The following is a 22470-nucleotide window of genomic DNA, read 5'->3' as shown; positions in this document are numbered from 1 at the left end:
TGACTGCTTTTCTTTAAGCATCTTAACAATTTCCATGTCTAAATCTCATTTGATTTATCAGTGCAGAGTCTACACAAGTTCGTTGTAGGCAAACTTTCCAGTGGCAGTTCAGCATCTGACTCAAGTGAAATTCATGTTGACAGGAACTTTATGCATCAGTCTCTTAATGCCTTTGCTGATGCTGTGTTAAGCTGACTTTCTAAGGGTGTGTTGAGATAGTATGGAATGATACATGGTCCAATATGGCTGCTAACTTCAGCTAGAAGTTCAGATTGTAAATGGTTTTCTTCAAGCGAAGAGAAGGTACAAATAAGGAATACGTATTGGTAGAATCTTCTAATGACAGTTCTTTTTCCTGTTGGTAAAAATGCATTAATTTCCTTTCTGTCCTATTTATGTAAGACATAACCTCACATTGTGTATTCCTGTCAAGTCAGGGAAAACATACAAATGATAACAGGTTTGCCAAAGACACTCATTAACTCCTTAGTAATGAAGTTTTTAATGATCCCTTTCTGTTTTATGCACTCTTTCGATAGCTACCTGCTTTTTCCAGATTGAGGGGGAAAGGTCTTTTGCTCAACCTGATGTTATCCTAGAACTTAATATTTTGAATTCCACTGATCTCCTTTCTGCATCAATACCAGATCCATTTCCTTTTACCCTCTCACTCAAGAATATTTCACTGGTTACTAATCTATTTTCAAGGAATACACAAAAAAAATGTATAATATGTTCTTGCCAGATGTCCCTATGGATTTCATAGAACTGTATAGATCTGGTGGAAGCATATTAATCTTTGTAAAATATGCATTGGTACAAGCACAATAAAAAAGGTGCAGTTCAAAGATAACAGAGTGCTCATGCACTCTGAATTTTCTTCAAGCAATCAATGCAGATTACTGACACAGTATTTTATATTCACAGCAAGAACTTTGCTAAATTGATGTATTATTATTCCTCTGCCTTCCTAATCCTTTCTTCTGATTCAGGTTTAGCCAAATTTGACTTTTTATGTTGAAGCATGCCTTTAAATGAGAACCAGCAGCAGTTCATCAGAAGCAGGCTGGGAATGCAGTCACCCAGAACTGCAGTTTGGTATCTCTGAAATGAGTGGGAATCTTGGTCCTCATGGGAACGGCTGTTTGCCAAGGAAAGGGAACAGAAAGTGTATTGTCTGGAGACCTTCTAGTTGCAGTTGTGTAAATCTGTTTCAGTTTGGTAGGAGTGATAGGGAATATGACCCAGTTTGTAAATAGGCACCAGGTGTTGGCCATAGGAGGGACGATGCAGGGAAAAGGTCATCACACCAGTGTGTGTCAGTCATTTGGAAGGGCCTGCAGCCACGTAATAACCCTTCTCCTCAACAGTCTGGCAGTGTAACACCCTGCTCAAGCTGATTTTCTCTGCAGTTGTCTCAGCTGTTGGAGGAAGATGAAGGCCTGGGCAGGGCAAGGAAGTGGGGGGCAGGCAGGAGCCAGTGGCTGTGCTTTGGGGAGTGAGTGTGGCAGCCCCAGGAGTGGTGGGGAGGGTGTGAGGGCCCCAGGGCAGGATGGGGTCCTGTCTGTGCAGAGAAAGGCTCACTTGCAAGTACAGAGAGAGCATCAAGGTCGGGGATAAAATGTGGGGAAAGCTCCTTGGCCATGCTGAGAAAAAATGAAGGAGCTATAAACTCGGTGGGAAGTAAGAAAGCTAAGAGGGTCAACTTCAGAGTCAGAGCCAGAGCAGTGCTGTGGGAAAGTATCTTCAAAAAAGGACCCAGATCCATCACCTGCTCCCCAAATACGACACATTAGCCCTGTGTTTGGCTCCATGAGGATGCAATGCCTGGGACCAGGCAGCACTGGGACTGGCTTTCCTGCCTACTGCTGCTCCTCAGTCTTTAGAGAGTCAGAACTTCCTGTAGAGCTGGGAATCATTGCCTCTACTGTTTGAGTTACCTCTCCAGAGACAGGTAGCTTAATTCACCATAAATTGAATATGTAATTCATAAATATATGCATATCCACCCAGGCTATAAAATTAATAAAGTTACTAGAACATTTATTGCATCCTAGACTTCTTAGTCTTTGCTGGATGTACCGATCATGATCGTTATCAAATATGTGTAATTGTTGTCCTGATTTGTTACCCCTCAAAATGCATTTTAGATACCTATAAATGTGTTTTTCTTTCAGTTAGCCCACTAGGTTTTGAGTCATATACATATTCACAGTATAGTGAAATATGCTGTCTCTCTCTGCTGAATAGTGATGTATTTCAGGACTTTGAAGGAGAAGGCAGTCCTACATCCTGCAGGAAGTACCTAACCCTGTTAGAGTATTTCCCCCTTGGTGCTGAGACCTTCCCACTGCAGAAGAATAACTCCTCCAGGGATTACAGTTCAAAGACCAGTACCCGGTTATCAAAAAAACCCTCTGCTTTCAAAAGGGGCTTTAGTTGTATTAAGAGAGGATTTGCACACCAGCTCTCCTGTTTAATATTGCTCATGTAAAGAAGCAACGTGATTGTCCCTGAACCATTCCTCATGAGCCTGTGCTACTGACCATGGATGTAGATGAACTTATAGACCACATATGGCACCTTTTTTCCCACCACTGTAGTATTGTATATCTTGTTTGTCTTAGCAGTCCTCTACCAGTGTCTGTGTGTCGGGATTTCCCCGAACTTCCTGCTGATATTTCCCTCACAAACATTACTTTAGCCTGAATTCTGCATTCTGAGTTGAGCGTTCCTCTACTCCAGTGTAAGATCTGTGTTTACTTTTGGAGGGATTAATCTAAATTTTTTTCTCATATAAAACCTGAATGTATTAATTATCTAGTCTGATCTAGGCTTTATTTACAGTTACTGGATGGAACAGGCAGAGAAAATAACATTAAAAATTAAAAATACACAAGGTAAAAGCTTTCCTTTTCTTGTTCTTTATACTTGTTTTGTTTTGTTTTCCCAAAATTTTTCTTGGTCCCTGTGAGACTTGCAGCTTCCAAGAAATTTACTAGAACTCTCACAAAGGTATGTATTCAGCCTGCAAAATCTCGGGGCTGTATTCAGGTAAACCAGAGTAGGAAGGCTGGTGATTGTCAGACTGGCAAAAGGGCAGAGCGTTGCTGTGTAGAACACTGTGCTCCATCTGCACTCAGGAGCCAGAGAAACAATGCTGGAAGTTCTTCTTGCATGCCTGAAGAAGCAAAATAAAACAGCCACTGTTCCCTAAGCAGAGGTGACTCTGCAGGACTTAGACTAATACTATTAAGGTCCAAATCAGAAAAGGTGGTTGCAGTCAGCAATATTACTGCATGACCCCCTGTGTCGTGCAGCTGAGGATGCTAAGCCCAAAGTTGACTGATTTTGTTGAACTGATGGAACTCTACTAGATTTTAGGCAATAAAGGTACAATAGAGATATGGGACCAGGAATATAAACCTAAGAAAGCTTCACTCATTTAAAATACATCAGATATGACCATGGTATGTCCAGTCATTAACCTGGACTATTGTGGATGTGTATGTGGCTGAGGCATCTCACAGAATAGTACTATTTTCAGTGAGAATGATGCTGCTGGACAGATGTTTATTCTGTGCTAGGCGTATGTTTTGGTAACTCCCCGACAATCAGATCGTCTGCTGCTTTCCTTCAGGAGTTCACAAAAGACATTTAATGCTGTTTAATGCATTTGTCCCAGAGAATTTCACTCTGGGGCCCTGAATGTCCAGTCCTGGTGGAGTTTGCCTGTCACTATGAGGGCTTTGTAGAAGAAGAATAGAAGAGCCATGGCCATGGTGGACGGCCCACTCCTCCCCTAAGGTGAGGCAAGAGTTTGTGTCCAGCTTACCTTGGCTGCTGGTGAGGGGCTCATTCTCCACTGGACCTGGAGGCTCTGCAGTGGTGTCACAGACACCCAGCACTTCACATCTGCCTCAGCCAGGGCGAGGCTGCTCTTGGTGCTGAGCCCAGAGGGAGCAGACAGGGACACCAGGTGGGTTGGTTTACACCCCTCCACCCTCTGCCAGCCTTCTCCTTGCTGGGCACTGCTGACCACACTGGGGCCTTGTAGGGCAGCTTCTGCTGCATGGACAGAAATGGGTCTAGTGAGGCATTCGTGAGGGAGGTGACTTTATCTCCCCCAGGGGCCAGAGGTCTGCCCTCATGTCTGCTCTTCTGCACTCGCTGTAACAACCAACACAAAACAAGTACCACTGATAGACTTGTAACGTGCCATGCCAAAAGCTGTGTGGGTTTGTTTTATTTGTTCAGCATGTCCAGAGCTCTGGTAATGACTGGTCCTATAGGTCTGAAGGAGCTGCCTTCATCAGCATTAAATGCAAGATCCAATTTAGAATGACGTAATGCATTAACGTGCTCTCGACTTGCATCAGTGGGAAGGATTTTCCACTTTACAAGTGTCCTGCCAGAAGCTTCTTGGAGCTGCATTTACCTAATGAAATTGATTTAGTGCCTGGCCTGTGTTGCCTGCTAATAAAATCCTTCATGCAAAATCATGATAATAAGGTATTTTATGGCTTTCATTTATGCTAATATATGCTGTTTGATTTGCTTTATGCCATATTTTTCTAAGTACATGGAGAAAACAAAAATAAATTCTGTCCAATTGCCATATTAAAAATGAGTGGCTTAGTGGAGTACTCTGTGTTTGTCACTCAGATTTACCTTTAGAGTTTGTGAGCAGAGTCTTCTGACAAAACATTTCTGGCTTTTCTGGGGAAAAAAAAAAAAAGGAAATTATGATGTCAAATAATTCACTTAATCTTATTAAGTACAAAGCAAAAATTTTTCTCTCAATTATAACCCCACCTAAGAAAAATAACAAAGATTGCCATGTGCTGAACTTTGCTGACAGTAGACTTTGACCCCACTTGCTTTGCATTTGTTTACACCAAAAATAGAAATGGGAGATCAGGTTCTTCTCATAGAATGCAAAACAAATTCTTACACTTCAGATGAATGACGCTTTCTCATTGCTTCTTTGAATGTTTTTTCCTACAGCTAGTATTTTTAGTTTGGTGCAGAGAAGGAACTGTTTACTTCCTTTCCTAAGTAAACAGCAAGGAGCACAATTTTTATGATTTGGAGTGCAGAACTGTAAGTAAAGAGCCTAACTCCCACTTTCATTTTCTTTCTTTAAGTAAAGAGCCTAACTCCCCCCTCCAGTTTCATTATGGAGTGGGATTGTCTGTCATGAAAAAAATGTTTTTACTTTGCACTGCAAAATGTGATATTGATTTTAAAGTCTCAAATAAATATCACCTGCACTTAAAAGGAAATTATCTAATGACAGTTCAGTTTGCATTACATAGCATAATGAGTGAACAACTGTTCAGTAGTTGGGAGGAGATCATACACTTAAGGCTTAAAAATACCATGAAAATATAGAAAGCTGTTGTACGGCAAACAGTGCTTCAGGATTAACCAGAATTTTGTGTTGAAGTGAATTCATAGTCTGTTAAACACAGTAATCAGATTTTGCTTCCAGATTTATTTCTTCCATCTCCCTGAATTAGGGAGGGAATGTGAATGTAAGCAGAAGCAGCATCTTCTTGCAGCCCGCTCATCAATGCTGCTTCAAGCAGTCCTTGTAGTGGCATGTGCTCATAAAGTTTTAAAGATCTCTTTTCACTGTCTTTGTTTCACTGATTCTCTTCGTTCTCTTCTGCTGGCTCCATTCTGAGACTTCAACTCGCCTACTGCATCCAGTTCAGAGACTCCCAACAAAAAGACCTGGACCTGCTGGAACAGTTCCAGAGGAGGGTCATGAAGATGATCAGAGACTGGAGCATCTCTCCTATGAAGGTAAGCTGAGAAAACTGGTGTTCTTCAGCCTGGAGGACAGGAGGTTCTGGGGAGGCCTTGGAGCAGCCTTGCAGTACCTAAAGGGAGTCTACAAGAAAGCTGGAGAGACTTCTTGCTCAAGGGCATGTAGCGACAAGAGGGAATCACTTTAAATTGGCAGAGGGCAGGTTTAGATTATATATTAGGAAGAAATTCTTGACTGATTATGAAGCAATGAAGCATGGGAACAGAATGTGTGGATGCCTCATCCCTGGAAGTGTTCAAGGCCAGGTTGGATGGAGTTTTGAGCAACCAGTTCTAGTGGACGTTGTCCCAGCACATTTGGAACTAGGTGATCTTTTAAGGTCCCTTCCAAACCAAATCAAATCATTGTATGATTCTATGATCTATGAAGCCTGTGATCCAGAGGAATATATCTACTCCCTGTACATCAAGGCCTTCCTCCTCCACTCCTTTCTCCTCCAGTTCCTTATGTCCAAAGCCTACCTGAGCTGGTTTCCACACCTCCTGATGAACCTCTTGATGAGTTTCCACAGGGTGAGGGGGCAGACCCACTCTCGTGACCGTTCAGATCAACCCTAACATGGGTGTATCTGTGCCTTGATGGTGAACCCATCATTTGCATCATTTGCTGGTGATGTATTGATGAAGGATTATAAGATAATACAGTCAACAGGGAGAGAAAACTCCAACATGTAAGTGCTGATAAAACATAACTGGGTTATTAGTTGACCCCAGTCTCCTTGAGTCCTTTTCCCTCCCTTTTCCTCCTTCCAGAGACACACTTGTGAATACACTCCAAGATGTGAGACCTGTTAATGTTACCTCTTTTATTTATCTGGTTTTATTAATCTCTCAGCCTACCTTCAGGTCTTTCTCTTTTTTGTTCAGAAGTGACTCTGTCATGTTAAGTAAATAGCAGCTTTCTTGACAAAGTGCAGAGCATTAGCTGCTGCTAAAGCATGCTTTATTGATTGCTGTTGATTTTTACAAATTAAGTTTACTTCTACTGCTCCTGACATTTAGTGGTAACTTAAATGTTTCATTAGTGAGGCAAAATTGAGGTTCATGAAAGCAAACCTTACAATACAGTTCTACTTTCTACAAGTTTATTATCTGAGAGCTCCAATAGAGGGCAACTACTTTATCAGGTGCATTGGAAAAAAAAAAAAAAAAACAGATGCAAGAGGTTAATTATGTTGCATTGCCTTTTCAAGTAGAATTTAACTTCAGATGTTTCAGTCAATGTTGTGAGTATCGAGCTGAGGCAGAGTCTGGGCAGCAAGGCAAGTTGACCAATGAGTACACTAAAAAGAAACTAATAAGCTTGGTCTTAGCTTGGAGATCATTAAGGGAGCTGAGAAATCATTAAATCTAGAAATGGGACCTAATGGAAGTCAATGAGAGAACAACTATGGATAGTGAATGAGCAGAAATGCATTATGTTCTCATCTCTTCAGAAATAAATAATGAGATACTTGAATTTCTCTTTGAACAACAGTAAATGTAGAATGTGAAAATGGCAGGGGGAAAAGTAATCCTTTGGGCCATCCTCTCAATAAATGATTTCTGCAAGTCTTAATTAATTATCAGAGTAACTTGTGAAACAAGCTCATGTGAAATTATGGCACCATAAAATGTCTGTTTAATAGTTAGCCCCAAACCACATCTACATGACCTTGAAGCTTTGAAAGTTGACTACCCAGAATTATTGAAAAATTACCAGCATAATTTTACTGGAGGAACACAGGATGAACTCTGCAGAAGAAAAGCTCCACTCCAGAAATTCTGGCAAGCAATCTTTTTTAGCAACAACATTGATGTAAGCATTTTCATTAACCTTCAGGTTAGTTTGTACATAGATAGGTATGTTATTGCTGCACTTCTAAGTGGTGAATTCCCATGATGTATTAAAGGAAAAACAGTATCAACAGGTCCACAACAGGGAGGAATGCTGGAAAAGTGAGGTGAGTCTTCGACTGACCTTAAGACACAGCTGAGCTTTTTTTAGCATTCCTGAATTCCTGCCACACAGCCCTGCAGCAGGTGGAACTCCCCAAAAGGGTCCTTTATCTGAGCTTAGCTGTGTCAGCGAGTTAGAGCACAGTGGTCAGCCCTGCAGGTGTTTGCCAGCTCTGGTAGGAGCTGAAATATGTACTTTTTACTGGGTTATTAACTGTTTATCAGTATCGGGCTTGTTGCCAACAGTTCAATAATTGCTTTATCAAACTAGGAGCCTTTAAAAGAAAATTAAGCCTTTTAATAGCATCACTCCCTATATATTTTAGTGTTCTTCGATAGAAGGCTTACATTCCATTAGCAGAAATAACTGTTTTAATTCTTCCCAATACCTCTGCGGGGAAGTAAATTATTGCTAATTCCTGGTTAGATAACAGTTATCTTGCCCGTTATGTAGGTCCGCCAAAAATACGTTTGTTCTTTTCTTGCATGAGAGCCCCGGACTGCCCGAGGAGAGCGTTGTGGAGGGGCTGCCGAAGGAAGAAACACTGTTAGCACGGTTCCAGGAAGCAATAAGCACCTTCATGAAAATAACTCAAGTCCCCATCCTTAATCCCTGCCTATCCTTTTTTATCTGACGGACTCAGCGAGGGCTGGAAGATCACAGCGTGGCTGAAAACAAAAGGGAGTTAACAAGATGTGAGCGGCCGATGGATAAAACAATAGGCGAAGCCCTCCACGCTGCCTAGAGCCAGGTGCGCTCCAGGTGGCCATGTGGCTGGCGGTGACCGTGCTGTGCTGCTGGGCGCTGGCGGGGCTGCCCCGGGCCGCCGCCTCCTGCCCCTCGCAGTGCAGCTGCGCCTTCCACAGCCTCAGCGCGGGGACCAAGGCCAGGTACGCCGGGCTGCCGCGGGCTCGGGGGTGCTCCTGCTCCTCGGGAAGGATGCTCGCAGGGGGAAAGATTGGGTCTGGACTTCGTGGCCGTTATTTTTCCCCGTTGCTCTGTGTTGCTCTATAGCTCTATTTGCAGAGGATTAGCTTCTGAAAACACAGTAAGCTGATTTCAGAGAAAGCGTTTGGGCATCTTCTCTGTGGGAACAGAAGTGACATAATTATTGCTGGCGTAATGGCAAAAAGAGGATAAAATTTAAACAATATTTTATTTTTTAACCTTTATGCTGAAAAATTCTGATTCTGAAAGGTTTTATTCTGCTCTGCTGGTTTGTTGCTGAAGTGTGACTAGATTTGATTCATGTTGTGGTACCAAACCCAACAATTTACTTTAAAAAAATTCCTTCAGCTGGAGATTTTAGGCATAGCAATAAAAAACCCAGACAGTAGCAATAAAAAAAGTTAATTCTCAGACTGGAAACTTTCTGTTAAAAAAGAGAAGACTAGAAGGACATCCATCTTGGATGCAAAGCCATTGTACATACATTTCTCTGGAGGACTGTTATAAAAGAGTCCTTCTAAAGGGTAAGCACAAAGTGTCTGACTTAAAGAAAATAGAGGCCGTATTTTCATAAGGTGTGGTTCACAGCACAGGAGAGGTTTTGTGACAGAGATACAGGATTTGCAAAATCCTTTGTAATAAACGTTTGTTTCAAGACTGAAATATTTTTTCATTACTGAAATGAGGTATTTTGGAACTCCATGAAATAGCTCTGCTTTCTCATCTCTTTTATGGTGCTATAGATTCAATAGTAGAGACTTTCCCAGTAAGAAGAGGCATGGTAGAGACACAAGTAGCCTGCAATTGTTAAAAGCGAGTGTAACAGCGTGAGAGGCAATTATTGCTCCATAAATGTCACAGTTCCCAGGGGAATTTGCTCTCAGTGACTGGAAAAAGCTGTTGTGCATTTTCGTAAGATACATAATAAAGCAAATACCCATTAGTCCCTTAAGGAGACCTTTTTTCTGCATTATGATCCATATTTCTCACTAGAAGGAGATTATCCCGTAGATTAAATGTTTGTGCTCACTGACATAATTTAGGGACACTATGAGAAGCATTCTGTTTTACTACTATGGTCTTTCTGTCAGTAAACATTTTGTGACATGACTACACAAAGAAAAATATTTTATTAAAAGTGGATTTCTGGATTTTTCTTATTTGATAGATTTTTATCTTCTTAAAAATCTCAACTTTCAGCAGAGGGTGGGCAGGATTTAATGCCACAATAAAAGTATAGGGTGAGAGTAATGTACTGTGTTTTGATTATAAATGAACAATTTAACTGTAGGCTCAAATAGCATTTAAATCTCATAAATCTAATAAAACTGCCTGAGCAGTTCAGCAATGTTATATGTTTTGTTGATAGTAGAGAAGTAATTGCTTCAGCCAAAACCAGTCTGGTTTTGACAGCTTTGTAATATTCTGTTTATAGAGGCAGTGTGATGGGAAAATGTTACTTGACTGATCACATTACATTTCTTGTGGTGTCTTGTTCAGCAAGTGGAGTGGAACACGCCCATCTAGCCTGTTACCTTTTGTAGGTGGCTTGGTATTTTGTTAAGAACTTGCCTTCCTCTACTTGCTGATAGGCAAATTAAAATTCAGTCTGAGAGACCTGTTTTGTCCCCCTTCGTTTCTCACTGCTCTCTACAATCCCAAGTCACATTTTTTTTTTGTAGGAAGGCTGCAAAAACGCAGCACAGGCTTTTCATGTTTTACCTCTAGAGATTAGAAATGGGGAGGAATGTTTAGAACACATAAATCTGCCTTGCTTTCAGTATAGCATTTTCCAAAGAGTTAATTTTCTTTGCTTTCACTCTCATGACTATACATGCCTGAGGTGCAGTGACTGCTTCCATCTTTACACACCTTCCATACTAAAGCAGAGCTTGCTCCAGAGTATTTCCAAGGAGTTGTTAGCTTGCTTTCTTATCCTCATTTCTCAAACCAGAGTTCCTGTGTCCCATTTAATCTATATAACTTCTTGTCCTCCCACATGTCATTCTTTTTGTAGGGCTTTTATAGTTCAATTTATGGATCCTTTTGTTTTAATTTGCACTAGAATCCTCTGTTGTGCATGATTGTTGTCACTGCTGTCTATCATCTAAAAAAACTGATAGCAAAACTCAACAGGAACACTAAATGGGCCAGATGTGGACTCACACTACTCCAGGAGAGGTACAACACTGTGATCTCTACAGTCAGAAGGCACATAGGAATTACTGCAAGTTGATGTATTTACAGTGATGATGCAGATACCAGCAGCAAGAAAGAAGTGACAAGAAGAAATCTTGTGAAAAAGTAAAGGCTGATCAAAATCTTGCATTAAAATAGGGTTTCAATTCTTTTCAAAGTAAAAGAAAGTCACGTCTTTGCTTGTCCTTGTCTTTCCCCACCAGGACAGTGCTGTGTAATGACCCAGAGATGACTCTCCCTCCTGTGAACATCCCTGTCGACACAACCAAGCTTCGGATAGAAAAGACGGCCATCCGCAGGGTGCCGGGAGAGGCTTTCCACCTGCTCCACAACCTGGAGTACCTCTGGATGCCCTATAACTCCCTGGCCAGCCTCAGTGGGATCACCTTCAAGGGCCTTCGTCGTCTGCAGGAGCTGAGGCTGGATGGGAACAACTTAATATCCTTCCCCTGGGAAAGCCTGGCTGGCATGCCCCAGCTGAGGCTTCTGGATTTACACAACAACGAACTCACCTCCATCCCTCCGGATGCTGCTCGTTATGTCAAGAATATCACATACCTGGATCTGTCCAGCAACAAGCTGATGACTCTTCCTCAGGCTCTCATTGCCACCTGGGCCAACCTCCAGGCTGTTCCCTACTTCCCCAATGACAACTCCAAGATCATCCTAGGTAAGAGAAGCGCCTGCCATTTTGCAGGAGGCACAAATGTCAAGAGTTCCTCCTCTTCTTGCAGCATTTTCACTCGCTGTGGTTACCATAGCAAGTACACTGCTGTTATATGTGTGCAATTTAATACCCCAAATAATGTGTGTGAATTCATTTGCATATTAGCAGACTCACCTCAGGCTCATCACATCCATCTTATTATGCTATAAATTCGATTACTTGCTTGGATCTTTGCACACAATTGGTGACTCTCACTCAAGGCTTTTTTAGTTATTGCCACTGCCATTTTGGATAGAAATATAAATATGTTTACAGCTCTTCATCATTTGTGTGCTCTTTTCTAACAGCACTGTGTTTGGAATGACCCATTTTAAGCAGAGCTAAATAAAAAGATGGATAATTTATCATGCCTAAATTAAAGAGGAATAATGCCACGACTGAGCATAAAATCTGGGTCAGAGCTGCCAATTTGCCAATCTGCTCTTCCCAGAGCCTTGTTTATCTGTTCACATAGAATTAAACCCTAGTCTACCCAAACACACCAAGATAGTGCTGCCTTGAAGAGCAGCTATGAAGCTCCAAGAACACCCTTTTTGGTGGCAGCTGAGGCTCCTCAGAGGTATGGCTTTGAGGCAATTGTCCATTTTTGTGTCAGGCTGTCTCACAGTTGCAGGATGCCCAGGTGAGGTTTTGAGCCATTCCCTATTGAGCTCATGGGATCATTACATGGTCTTTTAGCCACTGTTCACTGTTCAAATCCACGGCAGGTTGGTGATGGCTCAGAGCTATTGCCATCTGCTGACAGAGCCCCACTGACTGAGGTGTGAGTCACCTCTGCAGGCAGGGGTGTGAGTTCAGGCACCTGCTGAGAACCTCAGCAGAGGCACTGCATGTTTCCTCTCACTCTGGCAAGTACCTGCTGCTCTTTGTTCCCTTGATAAATTTAGGGAGGTGAAGTTTTTAAAACTGGATTGCAGTGGAAAGAGATACAAGACTTTAAAAAAATGCAAACTACCACCTACAAAGCTTTTAGTGTCCTCAGCAGATGATGCTGAAGGTTTCAGTAACATCAGGAGAGAAGCAGGTGTTTCATTATCCTGTTTAGCCAGATGCAGTAACAAGTTCTTTAAGCCAAAACTGGCAGTTTGGGGTTGCCCATTTCATTTGTGGCAAGACTGCCTAGGTCATACTTTTTCCTTTTTAGTTTTGGAGTCAAGTTACATGTAAAAATGTTATTCCATTCAATATAGATTAGGAGTGTTTTATCAGGAAGAACAGATCACGCCTCAGTGCACGTGGCCAAACTGAGAAGTATCCAGCTGTGCACAGGTTGCTTGTGCCAGGATCCTAAAAAATTCATGTAGCCATATGAGTGTAATGCTAAAATTAATGCAGTAATGGGCAGACACTCCAGCTTCTATGTCCTATCCTGTGGGCACCCATAGGAACCAGGTAGATAAAATGCATGTCCCTCACAGGAGCAGGCTGGGAAAACACAGATGTGTGTTTCTGTTTCACTCTGCTCATCGCTGTTTCTGATGGAGGCATAAAAAATCATGAATAATAAAAGAGTCAGCCCAATCCACTCCTTGTTTGCAGTGCATCACTCCTTCAAGGAGAAGTAATTCCTGTGCTAAGTTGCTGGCTAGTATTCTGTGGCAAGGCTGCAAGCTTTTCCACATAAGGACTGCCATGGGAGCCCATGGAACTGTGCTGCAGGACAGCGGAGGCCTCACTGGGCCTTGTGGGTGCTGCTGCTTCAGCTGGAGCTGGGGCACCTGCCAGGGAACCTGGGATCAGTTGTTATCCAGTGCATGAGCTAGAAACTGCCAGCAAAAATGCCGTAAAACAACAAAGCCAAGCTGAATGTTCATTATTTACTTAGTCCCCTTCACTTTAACATATTAATTTACAAGAACTGACCTTCTGCCAAAACCCATCACTTCCAGATCCTCGTCTAAGCCCAGGGAAGAAGATATAAAATGCACTCAGAAGAATTTTTTCAGCAGCATCTTTTAAACCAGTTTGAGGGAATATTAGTACTCTTCCCTTTCAGGCAGGTGCCAGCCCCCAGGCATGTCCTTGGGCTGTGCATGGAAAAGAGGAGGTGCAGCCCCCTTGGAGGGAGCAGATCTCACTCCTGTGACAGGCAGGAGGCCTGGGAGCCAGGCTCCTGGCTTAGGCTTCAAATGTGTGCCTAGGGTTAGAAGGCATTTATATCCTTAGTGCCAATTCTGCCAGCCAAAATCATTAGAGACCACAGCCTGTCCACAGCACAGCTGGATGTGAACATTTGTAAGTAGGATGACACAGATTAAATCAGAATACAGCAACTTCTGTTCATGGGTATGCATTGCTCTAGTTCCAAATTTGGGTTTTTTTCAGTACTATCTTCACAGGATTTTTAAAAAAAATATATCATTTTTTCAGAACTGGAATTCAATAGGTGCAAACTGGGAGAGCAGAATAAAGAAGAGAAGCATTCCAAGAGTCTGAAACAGGGGCGTGTTTTTCAATATATCTCTTCCTGTGTGTATAGCCTTAATATAGTTATGGTCTATCTATGTTTTTTATATACTATAATAGCCATACTCTTCCATTTAATCCTTAAAACAGTTCTTTCATTTTATCCAGTATAAATTAGCATTTCAGGAAAAGCACCTGATTATCAAAGTAATGAAAATAATTTAGAATAACAGGGCTGGAAGAGAACTATGACAGGCAAGTAGGATCAGCTACTGCAGGTGTGAAAAGTGGCATGACAATCTGGCTAATATTTTAAGAATGTCCAATGAGAAGCATTTTCTGGCCTGTCTGAGACTTCATAGTCTCCTCATGCCAAAAGAATCCGCAGCCCTTCTCCCATGACTTCTTGTTTTTTCATCCTGGAATGAAATGTGTTTATAATAAATTCTTGTTTTGCTTCTTTATGTGCACAAATCACAAGGTTTTCATGATATGAATAATCCTGCATTGAACTTAAAGTATATGATTTCAGGTTTGGAAATACTTCAGCAAGGCACATTTATTCCATTCTGGCAACTGTGGGATTCATCAGGCTCAGCCAACAGCAGTGGGGGGACACATCCCCCACCCCAATACTCCTGCATAGGCAGTTCTTGTAGACCAGATTGGGAGCCTATCACACTTTTCCCCTGCTGAAAAATAGAAATGAAAGCAGCAGAAACGAAAGGTGCTGTTGGAGTGACTTAGTGCCCTGATTTCTTTTTGACAGGCTTGCAAGACAATCCTTGGATGTGTGACTGCAGTCTGTACGAAATGGTCCACTTCCTAAATTTCCAGTCTCCTAACATAGCCTTCATCGAGCCCAGGCTGAAATGCTTCACCCCCCGGAGCCTTGCAGGAGTCTTCTTCAGCCAGGTGGAGCTGAGGAAGTGCCAGAGCCCCGTGGTGCACACGTCTGTGGCCAAGGTGAAGACCATTCTGGGCAGCACGGTGCTGCTGCGCTGCGGCACCACGGGCGTGCCCATCCCCGAGCTCAGCTGGAGGAGGGCGGACGGGGCTCAGCTGAACGGCACAGGTGGGTGCCCTCGGGGCTTCTCTGCACACCGGGGCCAGCTGCAATCCACTCTGCACTGGGGTTTTCTACGGACCTGAAAATTACTGTGCATGTTGGTCTAAATGTTATCAGATAAAGGCGTGTTATCCTGTGTAGGAAGCTGGGTTTGCTTTGTGTCATAGCGATTGTGGTGGTGACACCAGTTGAGGGATTTTCTGCAAATCTGTTGGAGCCAACAAAATGAAATATCTCCAACTGTAGCAATAAAGTGTTTTCAGTTAGTTAGTTGCTCAGTCACTGAAAAGGCTTCCCACTGAATTATTACATTATTCTATATTCTGTTCATCTATTCTTTTGCTAATCCATTAGCAAACTTCTCTGGCAGAGAGATGTCTGATGTGAATTCAACTGGGATTCAGATCAGCTGCAGGAGAAAGAAAAGGTTGCAAACATATACAGCATTACTGATATGTTAGAAGACAAAAAAGCCATTAAACTGCTGAAGGATACAGCACTTCAGTGGGAATATCCCCAAGGAATCATTCCCTCTGATAGATTGACAAGCTCTCCTGGGGAAAGGTCTATGGAAGAACCCTGACCACCTGGTCTGAGCACCTCTTCTGTGCTCACCCCTCTCCTGGGGGAAGCCTTCAGACAGACACTGGTTTTGTGACTGTTCATGATTTCATTTCCATTCACAAGGAAGTTTGGAGCTGTAATTGCAACACTAGTCCTTTAATTTGTGGGGAATTTAGGGAATGAACCTTTGCTCTGCTGAAGACAATTGTCCTTAGCTTTTTGTCCTAGAAAAAAGGACAGGACCTGTCAGGACTTTTCAGTCAGGACCTGAACCTTCTTGCCTCCAATTCCCCCTGAATGCTCCTGTATCCTAGTCCTGCCCTGACTTTCATACAGGATCTAAACCCAGCAGATTAATTGCTATGCATTGGCTCTGATCTTCAAAGGATTACAGGGCTCCTTGGTGCACAGAGCAGGGGAGAGAGCAATTTTCTTTCACAGCAGTAGAACCGTTTGTAATAAGTACCATTTTCTGGGATCTGCACAAGTCATTGCTCTGTTGTGCACCATGTGCAGGATGTAGCAGAGGTGCTCCTCATAATGATAATGTGTACCCATCACGCTGCATCCCTCCTTGAAAGAGAGCCACCACAAAAAATAAAGCAGGGCATGATTTCCTGAAAGCCTCTGTTGAGTTTACTTTGAGCTGTAACTGAGAATGATGTATCTTGTGCCCCCTTAAATCAGATGCTAGCACCTTTCAATAAAAAGTTGGCTGGAAAGATAGGTTATTTCTCAGCAATGTGAAATGCTGTATGTGCCAATGCTATATCGTGACTATTTGAAATGCTGGTGTTCTGAGCAGAAAGGAGTGAGAAAGAGTCCACAGTCTGTATGTATAGATAATTGCCATAGGTAAACCCATAGCTTTATGGTTTTTAACGTACTCATTCAGTAAATAATGAAACTGAAAAAGTAATCTTCTGTTACGTTGTATTTCACTGCCATTGGAAGGGGCCCTGTTTGCCATGGCCTGGGAGGAGTTTGCATCCTCTTTCCTGCGCCTTTTAGACATCTCCCTGGTTTACCTTTCAGCAGGAAAGGCCTGAGACAGCACGTGCCCATCCTAAGGAGGCTGCTTATTAATGAAGAGGGTACCTTTCCACAAGATCCCAACTCTTGGTTTTTTCTCTGCACCAGTAGAAAAAGGAAAAAAAAAGCTAGGTTTAACCTGCAAGTAAATCACTTGAGCAAATCAATACTCAGCTATGTACATGTCACTTGTATGGATTACACCTGTGTAAGGAGGTTGCACTGACTGAGCAGTAGAAGGGATATTATCTTTCAACTATTTTTCCATATACTCTAGGCCAGTCCATGTGTGTTTATTATAATACAATCTCCACTGTTTGTTTTACCTTTTCCTTCATGGTCTGCATCTAATGCTCAAATAGATCATGTTGCTGCCTGCTCCTCCCACTCTTTGAAGAACCTTTTGAACCTTTGAAGAATATTGTGCCTACATAAGAAATTTCAAGCTTTTATTTTTAATGAAAGAACCTTTTCTGTTATGTTTTCAAACTGTACGTGAATTTGGAGGAAATAGCATCAAATTTTCCACGTATATTCCTTCTGAAGCAGTTAAAATACTGACATAATCTTATCATAGTCTTTTTCTTAGATTTAGTTTGATTTTGTAATGTTCTTGGAGGCAAGCAGAAATGATGATTCTTTATCATATACTTTATCAAGCAGATATTTGGTGATGGAGTCTTAATACTTTACAAACATGGAATTAATTCCATTTATTATTGCCTGTTTGTTTAACTTTTTTCCTGCCTTGCAGTTCACCAAGAGATTTCCAGTGATGGGATGAGCTGGTCTATCCTGGGCCTGCCTGTGGTCTCTTACCTGGACTCTGGAGAGTACATCTGTAAAGCAAAGAATTTCCTGGGGGCAACAGAGGCGTTCATCTCGCTCATCATCACAGACTCGGAAAGCACGGATGAGCCTAACTCCAGTGCCAAAGGCACGTGGAATGGGAAGGCAAGCGGGATGGAGGCAGCTGCCTACAACGACAAACTGGTGGCCAGGTATGTTATCACCACCTCCACTGTGCCCACCCTGGGGGCTGGGGCGGGCACCGGGGACAGCCTCCTGCTGCCCGAGGGGGCACAGGACAGCAACCCCCAGAACCTGCTGGTGAGCCCCACCACGGGCCAGCAGGAGCCAGAGAGGATGGTGAGGTCTGTCAGGGTCATAGGGGACACGGACCAGAGCATCACCCTGGCCTGGAAGGCGCCCATGGCAAAGAACACCACAGTGTTCAGCGTCCTTTACGCAGTCTTTGGGGAGAGGGACATGCGGCGGATCAATGTGGAGCCAGGGAAGACCAAGGTCACTCTGTACGGGCTGCTGCCAAAGACCAAGTACATCGTGTGTGTCTGTGTGAAAGGGCTGATCCCCAGGAAGGAGCAGTGCATCATATTTTCCACGGATGAAGTTGTGAGTGCAGGAGGGACGCAGAAGCTCATCAACGTGGTTGTGATCAGCGTGGCCTGTGTCATTGCCGTTCCTCTGACACTGGTGGTGTGCTGCGGAGCGCTGAAACGGCGCTGCAAAAAATGCTTTGTGCGAAAGCCCAAGGACGTTCAGGAGTCCTACGTCACCTTTGAAAGCCTGTCCCCCGGGGCCAAGGCCAAGGGCGTGGAGGGAGAGTACCTGACCAGGCACACCCCTGACGAGTCCAACAGGCTGCTGTCTGCCCGCTCCAGCGTGGACTCGGAAGCCATACCAAAGATAGAGGGACAGCCTAATGAATACTTCTGCTGACAGCGCCTGGGCTGTCAGCTCGCCCAGAGGAAAGTGTGGCGCTGTATGTGACTGCTCCAGCACTGCAGGCCACCCTGGCCATGCTCCTGTCTCTGACATGTGCTGGAAAAGGATACAAGAGGGTGCCCAAGCTTTACAGAAACATCTTGGCCAGACCACTTGGGGTTTTGGGGTTGGCTGCCTTGTACCCAGTCAAAAGCTTCTGTGATAATGGCCTCCTTCTCCTGGAACACTTTATTTCTGGTTGGTGGGTTGTTTTTTTTTTTTTGTTTTTTTTTTTTTTTTTCTGTCAAATGAAGTCTGCACACTAAGTGTGAGGACATTAAGCAACATTTCTGAGTGTGCTCTGCTTGGTGTTTAGGACCTGCTTTACAAAATGCTGTGTATTTTACTCTCAGATCTTTTGATGTTCTTTTGGTTGACAAGCCAGGAAGAGTTTAGTAAATTTAACAAAAATACTTATGAAGGTGAAGATTTAGAGTCTCACCTTTTACATCCCCCCGGTTTGCATGAAACATGCAGCTTGATGCTTAATAGATCACTAAATACAGATGCACAGCAACTGTTTCTAATATGTCCAACATAATCACAACTCAATGCTCTCAATTCAGAGAAATGTGCAAAGGAGATAGAAATGAAGAGGCAAAACCCAATCCACTCCTAAGAATGCACAATAGAGAGCATTTGCTGGTTGCATTTTGGCCCTAGACTCTGTCCTAAAAATATGGAACAACATCAAAGGTCTTTTAGTATCAGTCCTAGCTGGCATTTTGTACCTGTATTATAATTAGTAGAATTTTTTTATACCAGCTAGATAAAGATCATTCAATAGCCTACATTGTGTGTGGTGGTGTAATGCTTTGTAATTGTACTGGAAAAGCTACATTAGAGAGTTTTGCAAAAATTCCCAAACCAGCCCTGTTACTGCTGCCTGTGCTCCTGGCAAAAGTGACGATGAAGGCTCACATGATCAGCCAGGTACGGATTTGGTCACGGAAAGAAGTTGCTCTGTGCAGGACAGGAGAGTGATGTGGTGTCAGACCACTGGCCATGCACACATCTGCCATTCCTATGGTCTCAGTGGTGGCAGAGGCTCAGTGCAGTCTTTTGGGTTTCAAACATTTTACAAATTTAAACAAAACTGAAAAAAACTCTGTTTAATATTAATCTAAATGTACTTTCATAGTCAGTGTGAACTGATCAGTCATTTAAGTTCTGCAGCTTCACTGGAATTTGAATTTGAGTGCTTATCACAAAGTAATTCCCTGATGTGTAATTTTCCACTCAAGTCCCTCAGGTAGTAATACTGTATATAACATTTTTCTCTTGTAATAAATATTATTAATGAATAACATTATGTACGGTCTGCCAAATATTGAGGGGGAAAGATCCTGCCAAGCTGAAATGCTAACAGATAAAGCTTGCTGAATTGTTCTGAAATGTGCTTGTAAATTTATTGGAAGGACTTCGACTCGTGCTCTGGATGTGTATGTACACTGTGGCTTAACAAAATTCACTGGTTGGAATGGAGGAGCCCTGTATGGATTTTACAAGTCCTCCTTGGACAGGAGGGTTTCACTTATGTCAGATTACTTGGCCTGATGGAAAAAGCAAGTCAACATATAGATGCCAGGAACAGGGGTACCTCACAAGGGTTTCTGATAGGGCTCTCTGTATTCCTTGCACTAATGATAAGGAACTTCTCTTGCATTGGGAGAATTTGTCAATCGCTGTATAAAAGAATTCATGCTACTTCTATGTCGTGACAGGTGAAAGAATTATAAAAGAAAGGCCTCATAAAATCGGGCCTGCTCTGCTAACTTGCCAAAGTTGTTACCCTGTCACTTCTAAGTAATTTGCAAGTTCCCATGCAAAAACAATCGTGGTATGAGAACTCGTTAGCCTAACAACCTATTCCTGGGCTGAAAACCAAACTCACCTGCAATAACAAGGGATTTGTCCCACGAGAACCAGTAAAGAAAATATATAAACAATACAATAGAGAGATTTAATGGACAAGTAGAACACCTTTTACTGACCAAAGGAGTAACTGGCAAGGAAGCAAATAAAGTTACACACGAGGTCTGTGAAAACTGTCCAAATTGAGTTGTGAGAATAAAGAATGGGCTTTTCCCGCACGGAGAAGATGGAGCCTGGGCCGATTTATCCCAGCACCCGAGGACCCGGGGCGGTGGCGGGAGGCGCCGGCCGAGCCGCGGGACAGGACCGAAGGCGAGAGGGACCCGAGAGACGGAGAACACAAACGGCGAACCAACAGCCCGCAGCGAACACACAAAGTAGGGGAAGGCTCCGCCTGCAGCTGCAGCCCCAGCCTCAGCCTGAACCCCAGCCCGAACCCCAGCCCAGCCCAAACCCCAACCCAAACCCCAACCCAAACCCCAGCCCAAACCCCAACCCAAACCCCAGCCCAGCCCCAGCCCAGCCCCAGCCCAAACCCCAGCCCCAGCCCAAACCCCAGCCCAAACCCCAGCCCAGCCCCAGCCCAGCCCCAGCCCAAACCCCAGCCCCAGCCCAAACCCCAGCCCAGCCCCAGCCCGAACCCCAGCCCAAACCCCAGCCCAAACCCCAGCCCCAGCCCAAACCCCAGCCCAAACCCCAGCCCCAGCCCAGCCCCAGCCCAAACCCCAGCCCCAGCCCAAACCCCAGCCCCAGCCCAAACCCCAGCCCAAACCCCAGCCCCAGCCCAGCCCCAGCCCAAACCCCAGCCCGAACCCCAGCCCAAACCCCAGCCCAAACCCCAGCCCAGCCCCAGCCCAGCCCCAGCCCAAACCCCAGCCCCAGCCCAAACCCCAGCCCCAGCCCAGCCCCAGCCCAAACCCCAGCCCCAGCCCAAACCCCAGCCCAAACCCCAGCCCCAGCCCAAACCCCAGCCTCAGCCCAAACCCCAGCCCAAACCCCAGCCCCAGCCCAGCCCCAGCCCAGCCCCAGCCCAAACCCCAGCCCCAGCCCAAACCCCAGCCCAAACCCCAGCCCCAGCCCAGCCCCAGCCCAAACCCCAACCCAAACCCCAGCCCAAACCCCAGCCCCAGCCCAAACCCCAGCCCAGCCTCAGCCCAAACCCCAGCCCAAACCCCAGCCCCAGCCCAGGCCCAGCCCAAACCCCAGCCCAAACCCCAGCCCGAAACCCAGCCCGAAACCCAGCCCCAACCCCAGCCCGAAACCCAGCCCCAGCCCGAACCCCAGCCCCAGCCCAAACCCCAGCCCAGCCCAAACCCCAGCCCAGCCCAAACCCAAACCCCAGCCCAAACCCCAGCCCCAGCCCAAACCCCAGCCCCAGCCCCAGCCCAGCCCCAGCCCCAGCCCAAACCCCAGCCCAGCCCAGCCCAAACCCCAGCCCAAACCCCAGCCCAGCCCAGCCCAAACCCCAGCCCAGCCCAAACCCCAGCCCCAGCCCAAACCCCAGCCCAAACCCCAGCCCCAGCCCAGCCCCAGCCGGGCCCGGGACGGCCCCGGACACACCGAGACGAGCCGGAACCCGGCGGGAGCCGAGCGGGGCGGGGGCGGAACGGACAGAGGCAAACACGGAACTGAACACGGAAACAAAAACGGAAATAAATACATAAACAGAGACACAAACACAGAAGCAAACACAGAAAGAAGCAGAGACCCAAACGCAGGAATAAACACAGAACTAAAGGCAGCCCCGGGCCGGCTCCCGGCTGAGCACGGAGCGCGGAGACAGAGCGGCCCCAGCCCCGCGCCGGGACCCGGGAACAGCCGGGAACAGCCGGGAACAGCCGGGAACAGCCGGGAACAGCCGGGCAGGGCCGGGAACAGCCGGGAACAGCCGGGAACAGAGCCGGGCAGGGCCGGGAACAGCGCCCCGCCCGCGGGACAGCGCCCGGGGCCGGCAGACGGCTGCGGAAGGTGCGCGCTGAGGAAGATCCGCGCCGCGGAGCGTCACAAATGCGGAATCACGCACCCGGGAGGAATCGAGTGAAAATCAGACTTAGTGTTTCAAAAACACCCTGCGGAAAAGTCGCGCCGCGG

The 22470-nt window shown here is 45.0% G+C and overlaps 1 protein-coding gene across 1 annotated transcript; it reads left to right on the top strand.

Annotated features, from left to right (window-relative positions):
• Window positions 1-8320: 8320 nt before the first annotated feature.
• Window positions 8321-18487, top strand: LRIT1 (leucine rich repeat, Ig-like and transmembrane domains 1). Its single transcript, XM_066324508.1, has 4 exons — window positions 8321-8664; window positions 11125-11591; window positions 14824-15129; window positions 17474-18487. Exons 1-4 carry the CDS (start codon window positions 8543-8545, stop codon window positions 18457-18459), a joined length of 1881 nt encoding a protein of 626 aa, XP_066180605.1. The 5' UTR covers window positions 8321-8542; the 3' UTR covers window positions 18460-18487.
• Window positions 18488-22470: the final 3983 nt, after the last annotated feature.

The sequence above is a fragment of the Sylvia atricapilla genome, chromosome 8 (assembly GCF_009819655.1).
Source record: "Sylvia atricapilla isolate bSylAtr1 chromosome 8, bSylAtr1.pri, whole genome shotgun sequence".
NCBI classification, from domain to species: Eukaryota; Metazoa; Chordata; class Aves; order Passeriformes; family Sylviidae; genus Sylvia; species Sylvia atricapilla.
The sequence above is the reverse complement of the archived record's forward strand: the minus strand, read 5'-3'. Positions and strand labels throughout refer to the sequence as shown.